Source organism: Ruditapes philippinarum, unplaced genomic scaffold (genome assembly GCF_026571515.1).
Source record: "Ruditapes philippinarum isolate M1 unplaced genomic scaffold, ASM2657151v2 ctg544_1_1_1_1, whole genome shotgun sequence".
Lineage (NCBI taxonomy): Eukaryota > Metazoa > Mollusca > Bivalvia > Venerida > Veneridae > Ruditapes > Ruditapes philippinarum.
The window spans coordinates 235,015-254,693 of record NW_026855242.1 but is presented as its reverse complement, the minus strand read 5'-3'; the positions used below and the strand labels follow the sequence as shown (position 1 = coordinate 254,693).

The 19,679-nt window shown below is 31.0% G+C and overlaps 1 protein-coding gene across 1 annotated transcript; it reads left to right on the top strand.

Moving 5' to 3' along the window:
• The first annotated feature begins 2,614 nt into the window (after positions 1 to 2,614).
• Positions 2,615 to 18,741, top strand: LOC132742589 (GDP-L-fucose synthase-like). Its single transcript, XM_060731039.1, has 9 exons — positions 2,615 to 2,770; positions 4,687 to 4,836; positions 9,667 to 9,781; positions 12,385 to 12,513; positions 12,894 to 12,967; positions 13,572 to 13,705; positions 14,345 to 14,476; positions 15,040 to 15,219; positions 15,637 to 18,741. Exons 2-9 carry the CDS (start codon positions 4,700 to 4,702, stop codon positions 15,690 to 15,692), a joined length of 957 nt encoding a protein of 318 aa, XP_060587022.1. The 5' UTR covers positions 2,615 to 2,770; positions 4,687 to 4,699; the 3' UTR covers positions 15,693 to 18,741.
• The last annotated feature ends 938 nt before the right edge of the window (positions 18,742 to 19,679 follow it).

Below are 19,679 nucleotides of genomic sequence, written 5' to 3'. Positions count from 1 at the left end.
ATGCCATAAAGAAAGAAACGAAGCACTTTTTATGTAAATTTACAAATTTATATAGATCTACCGATTCATAAAATTTAATTAATACGTAAGCAAATAAAAAGTTCGACAAAGCTAATTCACAGGATTTTATTTCATGGATAAATGGAGGATATAAAATTCGTTGTTTATCGTGAATATGTTATAATTATACATATCATAGTTCATACTGAGAAGTTTTCATTTTATCCCTTATTTATAAGTGTAATAACAACCATTTCCACTGGTTCCATTGACAAAGCGCGTAAAAAGACATAATTATACATGTATGTAATGAAGATGACGTCCGACGTTCAACGGCTACGCGAACATTTTCATACGATCATTGATGGAAAATGTAAGAATTGCCGGAAAAAGCAACACTTTTTCTACTTTGAGATCATGATTTCTGTCGGTACTGCTCCAATACTGCAGTGAGTTAAATCCATAGATACAAAAAATGTATTTACTTTGGGTGACATGGATTTATCACATGGATTAAATCCAGCATCTCACTGACCAGTAAGCATAAAATAAAACTTGATATTGTCTTACCTGCAACAGCGTAATTAAATAATCTTTTCTGTATCTTGCGTATCATGTTAACCCTTGGAAATATCACATACTGGTCAAGTAAATGACACAGTGCCAGGCAAAATGACTTCATCGCCCGTGACACGCTTGGTCTTGATAGCTATCCACTTGTGCAATTACAATTAATGCGGGGGCGTCCGTGGCCGAGTGGTTAAGGTCGTTGACTTCAAACCACTTGCCCCTCACCGCTGTGGGTTCGAATCCCGACAGGGACTTTCGATTCTTTCATGTAAGGAAGCTATCCAGCTAGCTTACGGAACGTCGGTGGTTCTACTCAGGTGCCCGTTCGTGCCTGAAATAATGCACGGAAGGGCACCTGAGGTCTTCCTCCACCAGTAAAGCTGGAACGTCGCGATATGACCTATACTGTGTCGATGTGACGTAAAACCCAAAACAAACAAACAAAAACAATTAATGTGATGACCATTAGATGCCAAAAAATGCAAAGACACAATTTAACAGCAAGAAGTGGTGGCAGTGTATGGGAACGCTTGATCTCCCTCCTCATTTGAATCAATCAAATTAACTATCCTCAAGGTGGTTTGAGGAAAGAAACGATAGCGTTTACGGACTTCCTCGCTGCTAATGTTCACCAGTGGGTTCGAGTGACCTCGAAACACCCGCCGATCAAACGGTAGGCTATTCATATAAAGGGCAACCGACGCTGCCTTGATACACACTCAGCCATTGTTTTTAGATTGTTCCTTAATTTGATCCACCTAAATAGAGGAATCTACGAGAATCAACATTTGGATCAATTTGATCCAGATTTCCGGATCAGATTTGAGAACTCCACATTTTGATCTTGATCCGAAAATTTATCCAAAAACTTTGTTAGTGAATCTCACTGGTTAGCTCAAAATAAAATCTAGTATTTCACTGGTAAGCAGATCTTTAGAAGTACTCTGCAGTATATCTTAATGCATCTTCAATATAAAGTAAAACGGACAAAATTACTTTTCTTACTCTATATCTGAAGGTCCGGTTATTTACTGATGACACTGCCATGACTGCTGTGATACCACAAGAAATAATTTCTTGTACATCAGACAGGATTTTCTACTGTAAATTACGCAACACATCTTACGCAATACAAGTCGCATGCTTTCAATGACGTCATTCCCGCGCGCATTATATGAAAATATTATTTTGCCATATTCGTATCAACATTGATTTGTATAGGAGAGAATAGAATACCGTTATTTGATATGGAAATGATATCATACATCTTATGAAAGATGTTGAAAATTCATCCGCTACCAGAAAAAAAGTATTTCCGTAATATATATTGCTGTGCATGCGCCATTGGCATTAAAGATAATATACTACATGTACCATATTTCTTTCATAGAATTATTTTGGAAACTTGTATTCTTCTTTAAAATTAAAACATAAAGTTTTGCTGTAAATATTACTTTTATATTCAAAATTCAAAAAAAAAGTTTATAAATACCATGCATATAGCACAATATACAATTTGACATTTCATGATATGGAGCACAGAGAGTACATTAGATGTTTTCAGAAGAGACAATAATATGTGTATAAAATTTGAATTCAAACACAATATTTTTTGGTTTACTATACAGTCAAATTAAAAACAACAACAACAGTATCAAACACACTCTATAAACGTATAATAGAAATTATGTAGAATATGGTTTATTTAATATGCGTTTCCTTTTAAAATTAATTTAGATAAATAATTTAAGTTTTATATAACTTTTATATAAACTAGGACTTAAAATCGTAATGTAAATTTATACACTTTAACTGTGTCAACTTCTGAATAATCTTTTAACTGTAATGTGTATTTAATGATTTTAAACGCTATCAACTCTTTTTTTTTCTCACAGATACAATTATTTATTACCTTGGTTACTGATAAACCCGAGTAATATTTATTACTCCTGTTCATTTTTTCTTTTAATTTACCTGCATTGGTCAGCGCGCATCGAATAGGCGTGATTGAAAAAGTTGACGAATGCCACTTTGGATTAAATCGACTGCTCGCCGTGTTTTTCAATCAGTATCACGTGATATACCCCACGTGATAACGCCGGTATTGACAGGTGCTTACTCGTGTCAAATTGGGATACACAAATCAATTTGAGATCTTCCCTAACTTAATACCAGGAATCTAACATCTTCCGATTACAAAGTGAGTATTGTCAATGTATAGAGTTTTAAACTAAATATTAAGATTTATTCTGTTTTGTCAGTTATTCTAAAACATCGGTATAATTTGTTTAAGCAACTAATTTCTAAAACGGCTAAACTGAAAGTAAAATTCTGTAAGATATTTTTTGTCATATATCAGTTAGTACACATTGTCATTTTTAGATTGAAATATACCATTAAATATGAACATAATATATTCCTGTTTTATCTAGATAACTGACATTTAACAATTGTATAGAATAGTTGAGAAATCTCCATTTGCCATGTGTTTTCGCGATAGGGACTTTACTGCTTGTGAAGGTAGGAAAGTAAGATTAAGGCTACTGACATTTTTAATCTATGACATGTATGAAAATTTTCAAATTAGACTTGCTTGCATCAATATACAATGTATATTAAATAATATGAAAAAGGTAAAGCCTCAGAGCGAGCTTGATTTCCTTTTACCGTGAAATAGTATAAAATAACCATTCAATTTTCATTTTACATTTTCTGTTTTAAAACTGTCATTTGGTATTTTATACACTGCTTCCGTTCATTCTGGTTCCCTGTCCCATTATGGTTCCCATAGAAGTGCGCGGGTGACCAGTCTACGCTTCCATTTTCAGTCAGAATTTGGTTTTTATCGTTATCTTGTAATTAGAAAATTTGCTTTTCGTCAATTCAGTACTTCGGACGAAAGTTTTTAAAACCATCACTTTTAGCATGTATTTTGTAAACATGACCCATTGAATTGATGAAAGCAGTTCACATACAACAATTGTCACATTTGTTACAGTTCTTTAAGTTTTGAATTATGAGCTGTACATAGCACTGAATGCTTAACTTGCTCCTTGCATATTCTCTTTCCCCGAGTCTTTGGGCATAGTTCTGTTCACACTGTACAGTAATTGCACCTACATGTATTTTGTAAACATGACCCATTGAATTGATGAAAGCAGTTCACATGCAACAATTGTCACATTTGTTACTGTTCTTTAAGTTTGGAATTATGAGCTGTACATAGCACTGAATGCTTAACTTTCTCCTTGCAAATTCTCTTTTCCGAGTCTTTGGGCATTATCATGTCACATTATCTGTTTTATTGTAAATATTCCATTTGTTGTTAACACAAAATATTTGCTACATAGGAGCAGAGAACCATTTCATTTGGTATAAAATGGATCCATGAATGTTTTGTTCAGTAATCTTGACATTTACTTAACATTTATAGCATTCTTGTATTTATCTCTTATATATGTATTCACAGCGACAGAGTTCTTCCTCCACAAATTAATTAGAAGAGTCAAATCAGAAATTTCAGATTTGCTAATTTACTAATTTCGAAGATATTTTTGAAACAAAAGATAATAATTTACACCAAGTAGAAAGATGGCTGATGTTTAGTGACTGTCTTATTGTTGTCTGCATTGTTCACTATACTGTCAAAAAATATTCAAAACTTCCCCTAAAATTGATAAATTTATGTTTCAAAAGTATAAGTTTTATTTAAAATTTTAATTTTCTTACTCTTTATAGCGAAATAATTGAACTTTCTGATTCTGATAGTACAAGTCATTGTCCCAAATTCAGATTTGTTAAGAAGATCAGAGAAGGAATGTTGTCTAAATCAATGCATAAAATAGGGATAACTTATAGTTATATTTACAGTGACCCTGTAAATTTTAGCCTGCTTATTAAGTATTGTTATCATAACCACTGTATCATAGTCAAGTTATATACATGTACTTGTACTGCTATCCACTGGGCCTTTATCGTAACATTGGTTTAATTGTACTAAATTTTCTGATTTAAATTAAAATGTAATGAAAATTAAATACAAAATTGCAAGTTAATCAATATAATTACGTTGTTGATGTGACTGAAAATAGAAATAAAATAAATAAATTTTTCTAGGGTCTAACAAAATATGTCAGAAAAACAAGTTATCCTAGTTACTGGAGGCACTGGTCTTGTCGGCAAGGCGATTGAATATGTGGTACAAAATGGGGAAAAACAACCAAATGAAGAATGGATATTTGTTTCATCTAAAGATGCTAATCTTAGGTAAGTGAGATGTTATATAATAAGTAGAGAATTAATTTCTCAGAATAAAGATATTGTTTACTGTTAAGCATTTGATTCCTTTTATATGCCCGAACGTCCTTTTGCCTGTCTGATCTTAGATGATAGACATGGAATTATAGTTTTGTACAACTTATCAATATCAAGTTCATTCTATACAAAATGTAATTCTGGGGGTTGAAAAAGTAGCTTGTGGGGTTGAAAAAGGTCAAAAGAAGATTTAAGGAACAACCCCAAAATGTCTATCCCCTAAAGTATAATCTTTAACAAATGAACATTTATATTGTTTAAATGCCATAAAGGTATTAAACAATACTGTCCGCTCAATAACTATTAGATGTGGTGTCTTCATACTAAGTAGAGGGGATGGTCATGACTTGTAGATGACTCCTTGAAAGTCTTTTTGATTGTGTCAAAGGTCACAGTGACACTTGTGTAAAATCCTTGTCCCATCAATAACTTGTACTTGTTTCTGTTTATTTTTCACTTGAAGTTCTATCAGCATTTTAACATTGGTCATGTTACAGCATATGATTTTAAAAAAGAAGAAAATACACATACATAGGTATAATGTTTTGTCACATGGTTTGTCACATGAGTGCTTGTTGCTTTATGGTATAAATGTGAATTGCATAAAAGTCTTAAGAGGCATGATCAATCAATCAATCAATCAATCAATCAAAGTTTTCACTTCAGCATATCTGAGACAATTATTATTGTATAACTGTTGCATGACTCTTTCCTGAAAAAAATATATCATTGATAGAGAAATTTTATTGACACTTAAATCATAGAAATTCTTACAATTCATTAGGCAGCTAAATTTTTGTAGTGGATGTACTATATTAATTTTAAAATTGGAAATGTACATTTTAGTTTTATGGATTTCCATTTGTGATGGAAGTGAAGTCTGGCCTGTTATGGTATAGTAGTAACATAACCTAATCATTATTTCTGTTTCGTGCTTTGGATGTAATAAGAGAACAATCTGTCAGTACAAAAATATAACAGATTAAAATTAGAATTAAGCCTGCATATGTTAGGGATTATAGTAATACTTTAAGTTGATTCTTTCTGCTAAAGTATGTGACCAGACACGTAAAGTCGTTTAGTTCAACAAAATTAATGTATTAAGCACACAATAAAGATCTCTATGTAAATACTTGTAGCTTTAATCTGTAAATTTTGGTATTTTTGAGCTCTGTCAATAGGCTATGTCCATGTTTGATATAAATAAAATTTTCTGAAAGTAGGTTTTTCTCACCAGGGTTGTTAGAACGCTTATAATGTTTAAATTTGATTTGGATAAAGGTAGTTATGAAACAAAGTTCAAAGAGCAACTAAATTTAATGGCATATAAAGAACAGAACAGAAAAATTTCATATAGTTTAAATATACCAGTCATCATAAATAATGGATCTTCAGACAAAAACTTTGATTTTCCTAACCTTTCCATCCAAAATTTAAATAAAAAAAAATTTTTTCACAGGTTTCCCTTTAATTACCTTTTTGACGACATTGCACATTGAACTATCCATTCTAGCATACTTAATTTCTGACAGAATTTAATAGAATCAAACTGCAGATCTGTATACTGGAAAAGAAATGGCTAATTTTTCGCATATTTCATTGACTTTGTCATAATTTTATAATGTAAAATGATTTATGTTAATGATTTGTTTGATCTGAATAGATGTTGTCTTGGTTGGATACACATGGAATAATTTACTACAGCAAATGTTTAAAAAGGGTGGAGACACTGTTTTATATATGAAAATATAGGAAGAAAAGATAAACTGTTCATGCTTATATTACTACTTAAAATTGTGTACAAGTTTAAAACATTTCTGAATAATTTTTCACCTTTTACATTACAAACTTTTTTATAACTTCTGGAAACATAACTGACATGAATACTGATTAAGGATTATATTCATGTAAACATATCAAAACAAAGGTGGCCATGTCATATAGATGTGATTTTTTTTTACAAAAACAATGATCTAAAGTTTATGTAGTTATTCTTTCCTTGCATTTTTGTTAATTCACTTCAGATGAAACACTATTTAATTAAATGAAAGAAAATTTTACCCCAAATTTATCATATTTTATTAAATTATGAGCCCAAATGAGGCTTATATTCCTGGTAAAATTGCCACTAGTATATATTTGGAATAAAATGGTCTTAATAACATTGAATATTGACAGTTCTTTAATCTGTAATTAAAGTAAGAGAAGTCCTGTTATATTTTAATAATATTGAAATCCCTTAAAACCAACAATGGACCGCTCTATAATTAAAGTAAGGGAAGACCTATTATATTCTAGTAGAGAAAAGGCTTAAGATGCACATGTTTATAAAAAATCTGATGATTAAAGCTGGCAAGTTTTGTTTTATTTACCACACATGAATTGCATAAGAAAAAAATAAATAAAGAATCTCCTTAAAAAATATTTAATTTCTAGTTTTAGTAGGTTAAAAAGGATTTTGGAAATGTTCAACTTCCTTTATCAGAAATTGAAGAATATATTTCTGTCAATGTTAAATGCTTGTAAAGATATGATAATAAAGCTATTTAATAAATTTATTAAATTGTTTTGTTATCTAAAATAAAAACAAGGATTTTCAAATATTGAAATTTCATTTAGGGTTAATGCCCAAGGCATTATATAAATATAGATATAGAATTATAGATAATGTCAATATAATGATTACAATTTCTATATTTAAAAATATTTCTTTGGGGGAAAACCACTTTTTGCTTAACTGACACATTTACATGCAATGTGCATTGAGTTAAATGAAAAAAAAATGTTATTGGGGAAAAATCTGTAAATTTTGCAAGTTGTATCTATTTTCAAATGATTTATAAATTATATTCAACATTTTCACCAAAAGCACCACATAGAAACATTCAGTGATGTTTTTTTTTTAAAGAATTGTAATTCAATTTATACATTACTATAATGTGATATAAACTACACAAATAATTTGTAAAATGCTGCCAAGTGTGTTTAGTTTTTGAATACTCTTTCATAACATATCTATATCATTATAGATTCCTTTAAATGGATTATTTAAAGTTTAATATTAGTATAAACAACATTTTTTGGTATAATAATTAAGTATTAGTTCATAAGGTATTTGCCAACATTTGAAAATTTGTGACAAACATTTACAGCTTTTACAATAAATTATCTTCTGATTGTTGGACTTGTACATGTAAGTAGGCCTGTACACTTATTTTCTAAAATGAAATCTTGCCAAAATTGATTGAAAAAGATCAGGCAATGTTGTATCTTGATACATTGTAACCCTGCTTGACTTTACAAATTCAGGGATGACAAGGTCGATCCCACACTGACACTGCTGTAACTTACTTAGTATTACTTTTTCCTATTAAGCCATTACCTGATGGATTTGCCAAGCTTCAAATATGGAACAGTCCTTGCAAAGTTTATGGGAAATTAATATCAAAAAACAATAAATGAGCCACCAACAGTATAGAGCCTGGTAAGACCATATTGAGGTGCAGGCTGGCCTGGCTCTATATTGGTGGCAATTAGACACTAACTTATGGTTACTGCAGATTAAGGATTGATAAGAGCTGAAAAATAGAGGTTTAAATAGGATATATATTATAACTTTACACCTTGTACAGTTGACTTCAAACCACTTTTCCCTGTAGGTTCAAATCCAGATTGGAACTTTGGATTCCTTCATGTGAGGAAGCTATCCAGATAGCTTACAGAACTTTGTAAGAAGTAGAGAAGCAGTAATGTTTCTTCAAGACTGACCTTGAAGTTTTCTTAAACCAGTAAACATTGGAAAGTTGAATGAAGTTTGAAAACAAAAAAGTGAAAGGATAAATTTACAATGATCAAACTTTTCACTATTTTACGGAAATTCTTAGTTTTATTGAATTTTCTGACCGAAGGTCAGTAAATACAAAGCTGACATTCAATCTCTGACACAGAATTTCCCGACAAACCTAACAACAAGTAGTTCCCAAAACAGCTTAAAACTAGCGATTTAAAAGAAAGAAATATTTTTATTTTGTTACAAGTATCCAACAAATTACAACACATTCAAAGTTTAAAAGTAGCGTTGTCTTATAGAATTGTCAATAAATGCACAATCACAAATTACGCGGATGAATTTGATTTTAATCACTGAAAATGTTATTTTTAGCGATGTCGATTACCGAATACTACACAAATAAATCTGACTGCCGAGTAGTGGAATATATAGATTCTACATGTCGGACTGTTTAGGCAAGAAGATTTTCGCTAAATTATTTACTTCAATTTTAAACAACAGGTTTATCCTGAACCAAATACCTCGAAATTAATAAGGATTACAAACCTGGAATGCAATGGAAGTTCTAAAATTAGAATGACTAGATTTTATTCAGACAACAGTTATATAAACTTCTCCGTGGTGCAGGGGTAACGCGCTCGTCTAGTGAGTGAGAGGTCTGGGGTTCAAATCCCAGTTGGGGCAACTTTTTTAAAATTCTTTTTTAAGTGTCTTTGTTAAGGAAGTAGCAATGATATGCAATGATAAAGTGTGGCTGTCATAAAAAAATGATTTTTTGATCCAACTCTACTGTAGTTATGCAAAATTCTGTATGTATCAAACTTTCGTGCTTTGCAAGATGAATTACTAGTATAGTACATAAAAATAAACTGATACAGGAAAATACATACAAATATACAGTACGATTTAGATTGCAAAGATCAGAAAATACCACAGAGCTTGCAGCCCTTTGATCTCTTTATTGTCATTACAATGCAACATCTATCTTGCAGTGATCTAGCATCAACAGAGGCAATGTTTGAGAAGTATAAACCTACACAAGTTATACATTTAGCAGCTATGGTTGGAGGACTCTTTAAGAATCTCAAATATAATCTCGACTTTTTTGTAAGTATACAAATCACAAAGTTGGATATAATGTAATCAATCTATGGTGTTCTTACAAGTGCTTTTTTGTACAGAAGTTACTATTTGAAAATTGATTTTATACTTAAACCCTTGATCCACGAATTAGAGCTGATTAATTGCTTTACAGTATGAATATATTAACCAAATTGGGCTAAATAAAAAGATGCAGTTGAACCCTTTGCATAGAAGCCCTCTGTAGGGAAATAGACTGTTTACAATAAGTTGAATCTAGCATTATCAATTCTTCCTAAAATAAGGTGTCATAATAAATTTAATTCTTTAGAGCAACACCCTCTCAACAACAACCAAAGCCTTTATCTCCCAAAAGGGTGTCACTTTGTGTAGAGGAGCTTGGACTGTAAAACAGCCAAAATATTTATCCAGTGTCCAGATTTATATGGTTTAAGTGAAAGGAGAATAATTATCTGAAAAATTAAAGGTTGGAAATAATGCTGATAAAGTTGAATTTTCAGAAAATAAGGAGTGTTTTTCACTTTCAACCCAGCTGTTGCATGTATTGTGTAAAGATAAGGCTTGGTTAATGGATTTTATGTTATATGTCAATATTTGATTTATAAACATTGTTTTACCAGTATTACATGCCTCAATTACACTGAGTTGGCAGACAGAAAAACAAGACTTCAGTATGCTTTTCAAAAAGTGAAATGAAATTGGGCATTTGTTTTTAATTTAAAACCTAAATGGCTCTCTTGGAATGCACAGTTATTTCTCAATAAAAGATAACCACAGTGTACGAGGGTTGTTCGGGAAGTTCTTAGAATTGTTTTATAGCACACGTTGTTGTCGGGTTAGCGTAAATATAAATATATACGCATTTATTTCAATATATACTGTACAGTATCTGAAAATATCATCATCATATACACAGAAACTAAAACATACTGCATTTCTTGTATTTTCCTGTAGAATTGATCATTTTCATTGTTTCTGTGGAAGACTTTTCCAGCGCAACACAAAATTTCACGATGCTTCGCAATTCAACGTCACCTATCGACGTCATGTTGTTTACTCAGTGGCTCTGGGCAACAACTTTAAAACAATGTTGATCTGTAGAGAATTTAAATAACGTTATTAATGATATTTTCAGGAAATGACTTCACGACCAGCGTTTTCGCGCATTTTTTACGTTATCAAAATTACGAAATATTATTAGTGTAGCGCGTTATATCTTTCTTTAGAGTCGGACTGCTCCGGTGCGCATTTTAGTGTTGCTATGGTTACTGCTATTTCCGGCTATTGTTGTCTGATTCTATTCAATTTTTAGAAATAGTTCCGTGATATGCTAATCTTAGTATGTGCAAAATATTACGTCTTAGAAACAAAAAATATAGGAGATATGACAAAATTCTCAGAACTTCCCGAACAACCCTCGTATTTAGGAAGATTGTACCATTTTTTATCTCCAATGCAATCTTTTGGGAAATTTTTCATAATAAAGTATTGACTGAAAAGGGGGCAGTCCAGACCAGTATCAGCAGGACAAAAAGTTTCTTAGAAATTTTTATTTACATTCTTTAAAAGGAAAGTTATGATTTTAATTCTGTATAATTTATATAATATCCATATTAGTTATTCCCAATAATGAGACAATTTTACAGCTAGATTACATATTATCATTTAATAAACAATTTTGGTCAGGATTTTCTTTTATGTCTCATATATTATATGATATGACTTAATGAGATGTAAATAGCTTTGGGAAACATCTGGTAAAGCTAAAATAGTTAAGCAGTAAAACAGAATATGCTTGTTAGATGTTAAGCTAAAATCGATTGAGTATGCTGTAACCAAAAGTGATAAGCCTATAGTCAGGCCAGCCTGCACACATGCACAGTTTGATATTAGCCTATATTGGTTGGTAGTTCTGTTTTAGTACATCTCATTTTGAATGGATTGTGTCAAATTCAAAGCAGGGTAAAATCAATAGGAAAAGACATATAGTCATTGTATTTCTAAAATATGTAAATTCTATAATTATATTTAATATTCAGTTCTTAATATGCAAAATATTAATCCTAAAAAATGATTAGTTCTACATTGTCTTTATCATTTCACAGCTAAAATTATTAAATTAACCTTTCCTCTGTAGAATTTGGAATGTTCCATTGTTTGATTAAGGAATGTCAGCATGGAAATACTGGGATGGACTGCCATCATTATAGTTTGAACAGATTGTGATGATTTATATTGTGACACTTACTAGTCACTATCAACACAAGTGTCCAAATGTTTGACCTTTTGGATGCTGCCAGCAGTTGAACATACAAGTCCAATCAACAAGTGCAGACCAAGATCAGCAGGTATGTCTGTGCCATCTGATTGTGGTCTGCACTGTTTAAAATAGATGTTATCCAAAATTCGGCAATGTGGGTTTTCCCAGCTAATCTGTAGGTACAAACAAATTTTTACCGTTATAGCGTCCCAATGGATTAGTCAACCTGTAACTGTAAAAACTTTGTTTGTACAGACAGACTAGCTAGGAAAAACCCAAAATGTTCGTAATTCGCCACAGCTAGTGTTTTCAGTCAGGATTCAACACAATGTATTTTTCTTTCTTTCAGAGAACAAACATACAGATAAATGACAATGTACTGGCTACCAGTTATAAGTTTGGTGTGAAGAAGGTTGTGTCATGTCTGTCAACATGTATATTCCCTGATAAAACCACATACCCAATTAATGAAAAAATGGTAGGTATAGTTTATATTGTAGCTCCTTGTTCAAAGTAATCCATCCATAAGATCAGACAAGTTTGGTAATTTTTTGTACCATATAAATGTATTTATTTTGAAAAACTTTACAAGACGTTGTTATTAATCTGGGTCATGTGGATGCTTGTTTCATCTCTATTGAGAAGCTTGCCAGATTGTATGACCTTTTGTTGTAGACAATAATCTTTGTGTTCATGCTTAACATTTATTCCTTTGGAAAGGTTCATTAAAGTACCAGATCTTCTTTTTTTACAAAATGAATTTATTCATTTAGTTTCAAAAACTATGGAAATAGTTGAAAAACAATAACATTAATGAAAATAATTTATCTCAAAATCATTTTTCCCCAATAATTTCAGATACACAATGGACCACCACATGACTCAAACTTTGGTTATTCCTATGCAAAGAGAATGATAGATGTTTTAAACAAGTATGTTCACACTTTTGTATCTTATTATTCATAATTTTATGTAATTTTTAAGGAAGCGTCTTACTTCATATTTTATAGCATTGAGATGGACCTGGTCTAGTGGCCTGGTGTTCTACATATTAAACCTCCATTGTTTTGTCCATAAAGCATAGTTTGGTTTATTATAATGAGCTCAAAGCTGGCACCACAGTCAGTCTGAAACAGGTCATTAGTTTAAGCACTTAATGTGGGCAGTACCATGTTTCCTTTACTGTGTCAGTTCTGGTTAAAAGACGGATGAGAAATGTAGCTTGTCAAACATAGTTTATGCCACAAAAAAAGACATGATCAGTAAGAATTTCCTAGATTTCAATAAATTTCAGCAATAAAAATATTTTACCCAAAGATGAGCATAGCATATCTTTAAAATGTGTTGCCTGTAAAAAATGTATCCATATTATTCTGTTAAAGCATTACATGTTTTAACAAACTTAGTTTTAACAACCATATGTTAATACATTTTTTATGCATGTTAAAATTTGTATTACTTTCTTTATACATGTATTTATATTGCCAAATAAGTTACATAAAGACATGTCAATGTATGAATGTTGATCATTACCAGGGGATACAACAAACAGAAAGGTGTAAATTATACAGCTGTTATACCAACAAATGTTTACGGACCTCATGATAACTTTGAGCTAGAAGATGGTCATGTACTACCAGGTCTTATCAACAAAGTATATTGTGCAAAACGTAAGTTATGCCAAGAGAAATATGTTCAGTTTCATAAACATAATGTGCTTAATATAACAATGTTATGTAAAACATAATGTGCTAAATAAATGCTAAATATAACAATGTTATGTAAAACATAATGTGCATAATGCATAAACGTAACTATGTTATGTAAAACATAATGTGCTAAATATAACAATGTTATGTAAAACATAATGTGCTAAATGCAACTATGTTATGTAATACATAATGTGCTAAATGTAACTGTGGTATGTTAAACATAATGTGCTAAAAGTAACATAATGTGTTATGTTGAAACATAATATGCTAAACATGAGTAATGTAAAACATTTAGCATATTTCTTAAAGCAAATATCCTTTACTGACAGAACTTGTTATATAATAATTGAATTATTAGACAATCAAAACAAACTTTTGCAAAACACAAGAAGCAGACTGAGCATTTTGTTTATTTATAATTCCATAATCTTAAAAAAAATTCTTGAAAAAAAAAAGAGTTGATTGCAGCTTTACCTAGTTGCTACATTTTGAAATCATTTCTGTTCCCAATATATTACCACTTTGAATTATAATGTTAAGTGAAACTGTATTTTAACTAATTGTGTTTATTTGATAAATTTTGTGTATTTGATACAGGAGATGGTACGGATTTTGTGATATGGGGAACAGGGTCACCACGTAGACAGTTTATCTATTCTAGAGATTTGGCTCGCCTAATGATTTGGGTGTTAAGGAATTATACTGAAATAGAGCCAATTATATTGTCAGGTAAGTTTTATAGAGACTTTCTAGGTAAGTTTTATAGAGACTTTCTAGGTATTCTTGCTGATGGTTACAATGTGTGGTCCCAAACACATCAACTGTGTACTGTTGTTTATGACATGACTTCACCTGTTTTCAATGAAATTTAAGAATTGTGTATATTTTTCTCATCAAAAAACTATCATTTTCAAATGAAGAACAAAATACATCTAGCTATATTTTTTCTGTATTCAACATCTTGTATTAATGGAGTTGTAATGTTACGAATGGGCAAGTTCAGAGAAAAAAAAGATTTTCTATTCAAACTGAGAATGAAGTTATGAAAGAATGTTGTGCATGATTATTAGATGTTAACTGAAGAAAGTTGACTTCCATACAAACTACTGATTCACTATGATAATACCCATTGCCAGCAGAGCAAATGAAGTAACAGGTAGTTTATCTATGTGGCAAATGGGTATTATTTTGGAAACTGTAAGAAATTACCAAAAATAGAAAGTTTTTGTAACATAAAAATGATAGCATTTCTGAGGCATAGTGGGCCTTTAAAACATTGTATTTATTTTCAGTGAGTGAGGAAGATGAAGTGAGTATAAAGGAAGCAGCAGAAGCTGTCCTTAAAGCAGCAGACTTCAAGGGCAATGTTGTATTTGATACAAGCAAATCGGATGGGCAATTCAAGAAGACTGCATCCAATGAAAAACTTAGGTCTTATCTCCCAGATTTTAAATTTACACCATTTGATAAAGGTAAAGGTTTTATCAATCTGGAATATATTCCACACAACAGTTGATCATAAAAGAGTAAGTGGTGACTCTTGGGCTAAGTGGTTAAATTTCATACAATCACTTGCTCCCACTGCTCCATTGCTGTGGGTTTGAATCCTGCCAGAAACTCTTGATGATTTTTTCATGCAAGGAAGTTATCCAGCTGGCTGTCAGAACAGTTACAATTTTGCCAATGGATAATCTCTTGATTGGCCAATTAGCGCAGTTGCAATTTACCTATGCCATTGTTGTGAATGCAAATTTCTCTAAAACTTCTTAGCCAAATTTGAAACCAGAAAAAACTGCATTATAAACTAACAAAGGGCACTGAAGATTAGATCAATGTATTTTGTATATAAAATTTTATATTTTAGAAGTGATTTCATTTTCTTCTTTCAGCAATCAAAGAAACTGTAGAATGGTTTGAGACAAATTATGAAACAGCAAGGAAGTAGACTACATCTGTGATAGCTTCACTTCAGAATTCCATTTTTTCTGCCATTTTCAATTCAAGTCATTTACTCTGGCATTATTTAAAGAAAGAAATCTTGATAGCATTCCTGCAAGTTTAATATTAGTTTATTTTTCAAGAAAATGTGTTTTATGTGAAAAAAAGTTCAATGTTTTATTGTGTGCAATTTTTTTTTATGAAAATCATCTCTACAAATATACCATAACCTAAGAAAATATAATACTAAAACAGTTTGAAGACAATATTTTAATTGAGTTTCTAATGATCTGAGACTTTTCTGGACTCAATTATCTTATGGTTTTACAATGTTTTGATTCTTTGTGAAACATTTACCAAGCATTATCAGTGTTCATCATTGATAAGCATTTCTCCTGCCATTAGTTCAATCATGATAAAATGAAATTTGGCATAATTATTGATGCTTTTAATAGATTCGTTACTTCTGTTCACGTGTTTCTGTACTTCTTTATAGAATCTCTAATAGCTATTGTTATCTATTTATTTTGTACATAGGGATTTTTTTGCATGTTAATCAATACATAAAGCCTACATTTATTTTTGATATATATATTTTTTTTGAGGGGATATAACTTACATTAAGTAGTGGTTTGTATATTTAAATTTAATCTAATATAGTGTAGGCTTCTGATTGCTATAACCATGGAAATATATACAGGGTGTTCCTGTTAATTTTGATTTAAGGGATGTAAAAAAAACAGGTGCTAAAGAATCATTCAGTTTTGCTTGTTTTAATTGTTTTATTCTAAAAGTAAAAACAGTATGCTGTCAAGCTAAAACCATCTATATTCAAAATGAATTGTTACATTCAAATATGGCTTAATTTTGTTTTATGGGCCAGTTGATCAAAAATTATTATCAAGCGCCTTTAACAGCAAAAGATACATAGGCATGTGTACCTGACACTGGTAAATTGTGAATATCTGAACTTTTAATTCATGTTAGATTTTTAAAATTTAGTTCATTTATTTTATAATTTAGAAAGTTAATTTTGTATGCTGATATCCATATGATTTCCTTCAAGAGTTAAAAATTGTGAAACATAGTAAATTATGCCTAAACATTGTTCATTTGTTAAATATTTACTGGTTGTGCAAATTTGTTATTTCATTTGAGAGTCCCATATAATATAAGTAAAATAAGAGACTGCCTTGAGTATCTATGTATAATACATGTAATATAAAGTTCTGAAATTTCTAATGAGTGGTGATACAAAAACTAGAAAAAAACTTTTACAACTGTTCTGTTTTTAAGAATGATTATTAAGATTTCAGATGTATAATAAATTAAGATTTTAGACAATGAAAACTTTTTCCCAATCACTTAAATATGTTCAGTGTATGTTCATTACTGTTTATACATGTACCTTTTCTGCATAATTTTAGTAACAAATTTACCTGATCTGTATTATCTTATGTTTTGTTTACCTAGTTTGCAATATTTACTTTAGGTAATATGACATTGAGCTCAACATTTTTATAGGCAGTTAAAAAAGTGACTATAATGTTTCATGGAATATGCTTTCTATGTATTGTTTTAAGTCTCAATTGCACAGCATTTTTTTTGGTTACATACTGTAATTATGGTTTGAAGTTAATGTTTGATTTTTAAGGAGAATTAAATTTACATGAACTAATGGTTTTTCTAAGATATTGAATCTCTTGACACATCCAGTGTTTTAACATGTCTAGTCTTGCAGTTATCTCAAGAATGGTACAAGTTAAAATAAAGAGGCTCGCAAGAAAGGTACAGTGATCAGATGTAACAGGTGCTTGTAATCTCAAGAAATGGTGTATACATCTGATAATATATGCTTGCAGGACATGCTGCAGGGATTTATTTTATCCACTGTAACATATGCTCAAGTCTGAGGGACTTCCACATAAAAAAACTTGTTTATACATGTATTAAAGACTTGTAAAAGGCATGTTACAGTGTTACATTTAGTTACATGTATGTTATATTTCAATCAAATTTGTGGTGCTTTACTAGTAAATGGCAATCTGTCTTTTCTAAAAACTTAAAATGCTCAACAGATTGAAGTTGTAATTTTTTTCAAGACAATCATGTATATCCAGTACATTTTTGTATCTACTTAGAAAGCTGCAGTTGTAATGTTATTCAGGGACATTGTTATGGAAAAGTAAATTGTTTTGTTTTTGATACTGTAAGGTTTTAAGTGATATTATGCTGAAAGAGCACTTGGATGCCCATCTTTTAATTTGCTATGCTAACTTTTCTTACCAATCATCATGAACATTTTAGTTGCTTTAAGTCAATCATGTTCATTTCTTAGCATTGTCATTGACAGTATTTGATCATACTGAAAAAAACGTTTTATGATTAATATTTAATCAATTTTATCTTAGTAAACACCTAAAGAGTGACACTAAATTGTCTAAGCTTCCAATTAAAAGTAAGGTCTGTCTACATCTATGTTGTCTGACTAACTGTATTATGTTGATTCCTCTATTTATAAAATTTCCTTAAAACCAGTAATAGACAGTCAGGCTTTTTTTTTTCACAGGTAGAGGATGGAGTCCTTCACTTAAATTTGGAGAAAAATAGCATAATGTTTTATTTTGCAAATGGGGAAGAGGAAACTATGTAAATTGAATTTTAGAGCAAAATCAGATTTTTAAGAAAGTTTCTTGGTGGGAAGCTGCTTATAAATGGTCCCTGCTGTAGAAGGAAGAAAGGCTCTGGACAGTTTCAGATTGAGCAAGGCAATGGTTATGAAGCAGTTACATTGTTTTGAATAACATAGAATTTAATGGTATCTGTTGCATGTTGATAAAATTTATTCATTTCGGACAAGACATATTGATAAAATGTATTCATCTCGGACAAGTTACTCATGAAAAAGGAATAAGACTATTGTATTAATCATAAATGGAGGGTATATTTAAAACATTGCATTATTTCATATCTGAGTCATTTACAGTTATTGTATTTATTATTTTATGTACTCTGATGGGTTTGAATGAAAATTCGAATAAAATTTGGGTAATTCATGTTTGTTTCATTTGTATGTTCCCTTGAATAATCTTATATTGATAATGTTTGTTGATGTAGTTAATGCTTTAAAATATATATTTTTTAGTATAAAAAGAAAGTCCAGCTCTTTTTTGGGGAGTGTAGAATTGAACCCTTACACTATCTTACACTTTCTTTAAGGGTACTCTTCAGCACTGATGAAGTGTAATATTTTGTTATTTCAATTAACAACAGCTGACTGAGGAGCAGTGCACTCTCAGTGGTGGATAGTAAACTGTAAATTTTCTAAATAGATTATTTGAATGTCACTTTAACTTTTGGACCCACAAAAGGTATAACAGGTTGGACTTGCCAAGATGCTTCTGCACACAAAGTTTGCAGTTCCTAAGTTTCATGGCCAGTTTTATGTATTTTTAATTAAAAGTCCCAATGACTGGACTTATTGATCTGAAAATGGGTGTGGCATGTACAACTCCTAAAAGGTGCTTCTACATACAAAATTTGATGTTACTAGATAAATGCAGTTTGTTTTTATGGCCAGTTTTAAAGTTTTGTTTTTACAGGTCCAGTGACCTTTTACATGAAAAAACAAGGGTGCCATAGTCACAAAATACGCCCGTTTACGAAAGCTTTAGATGGAGATGGGGGCATTATGGATAAGTGTTATCTAGCAAGCAAGTTTTTATTCTTGGCACTGTGTTGTTAAATGAACCTTAAAACAAATCAGTAGGGAAGATATGCACAGGATGTGTGACCTTGACCTTGGTCGCAGGGACCTGAATTTTATGCACAGCACTCAGCCTCACAATGATGAACATTTGTGCCAAATTATATTGAAATCCCTCTATGCATGTAGAAGTTTTGCTCCAGACAAGCGTTTTTCTATGAGCTCTAACTGTGACCTTCACCTTTGACCTAGAGACTTGGTTCATGTGCAGGGCACTACGTCTCATGG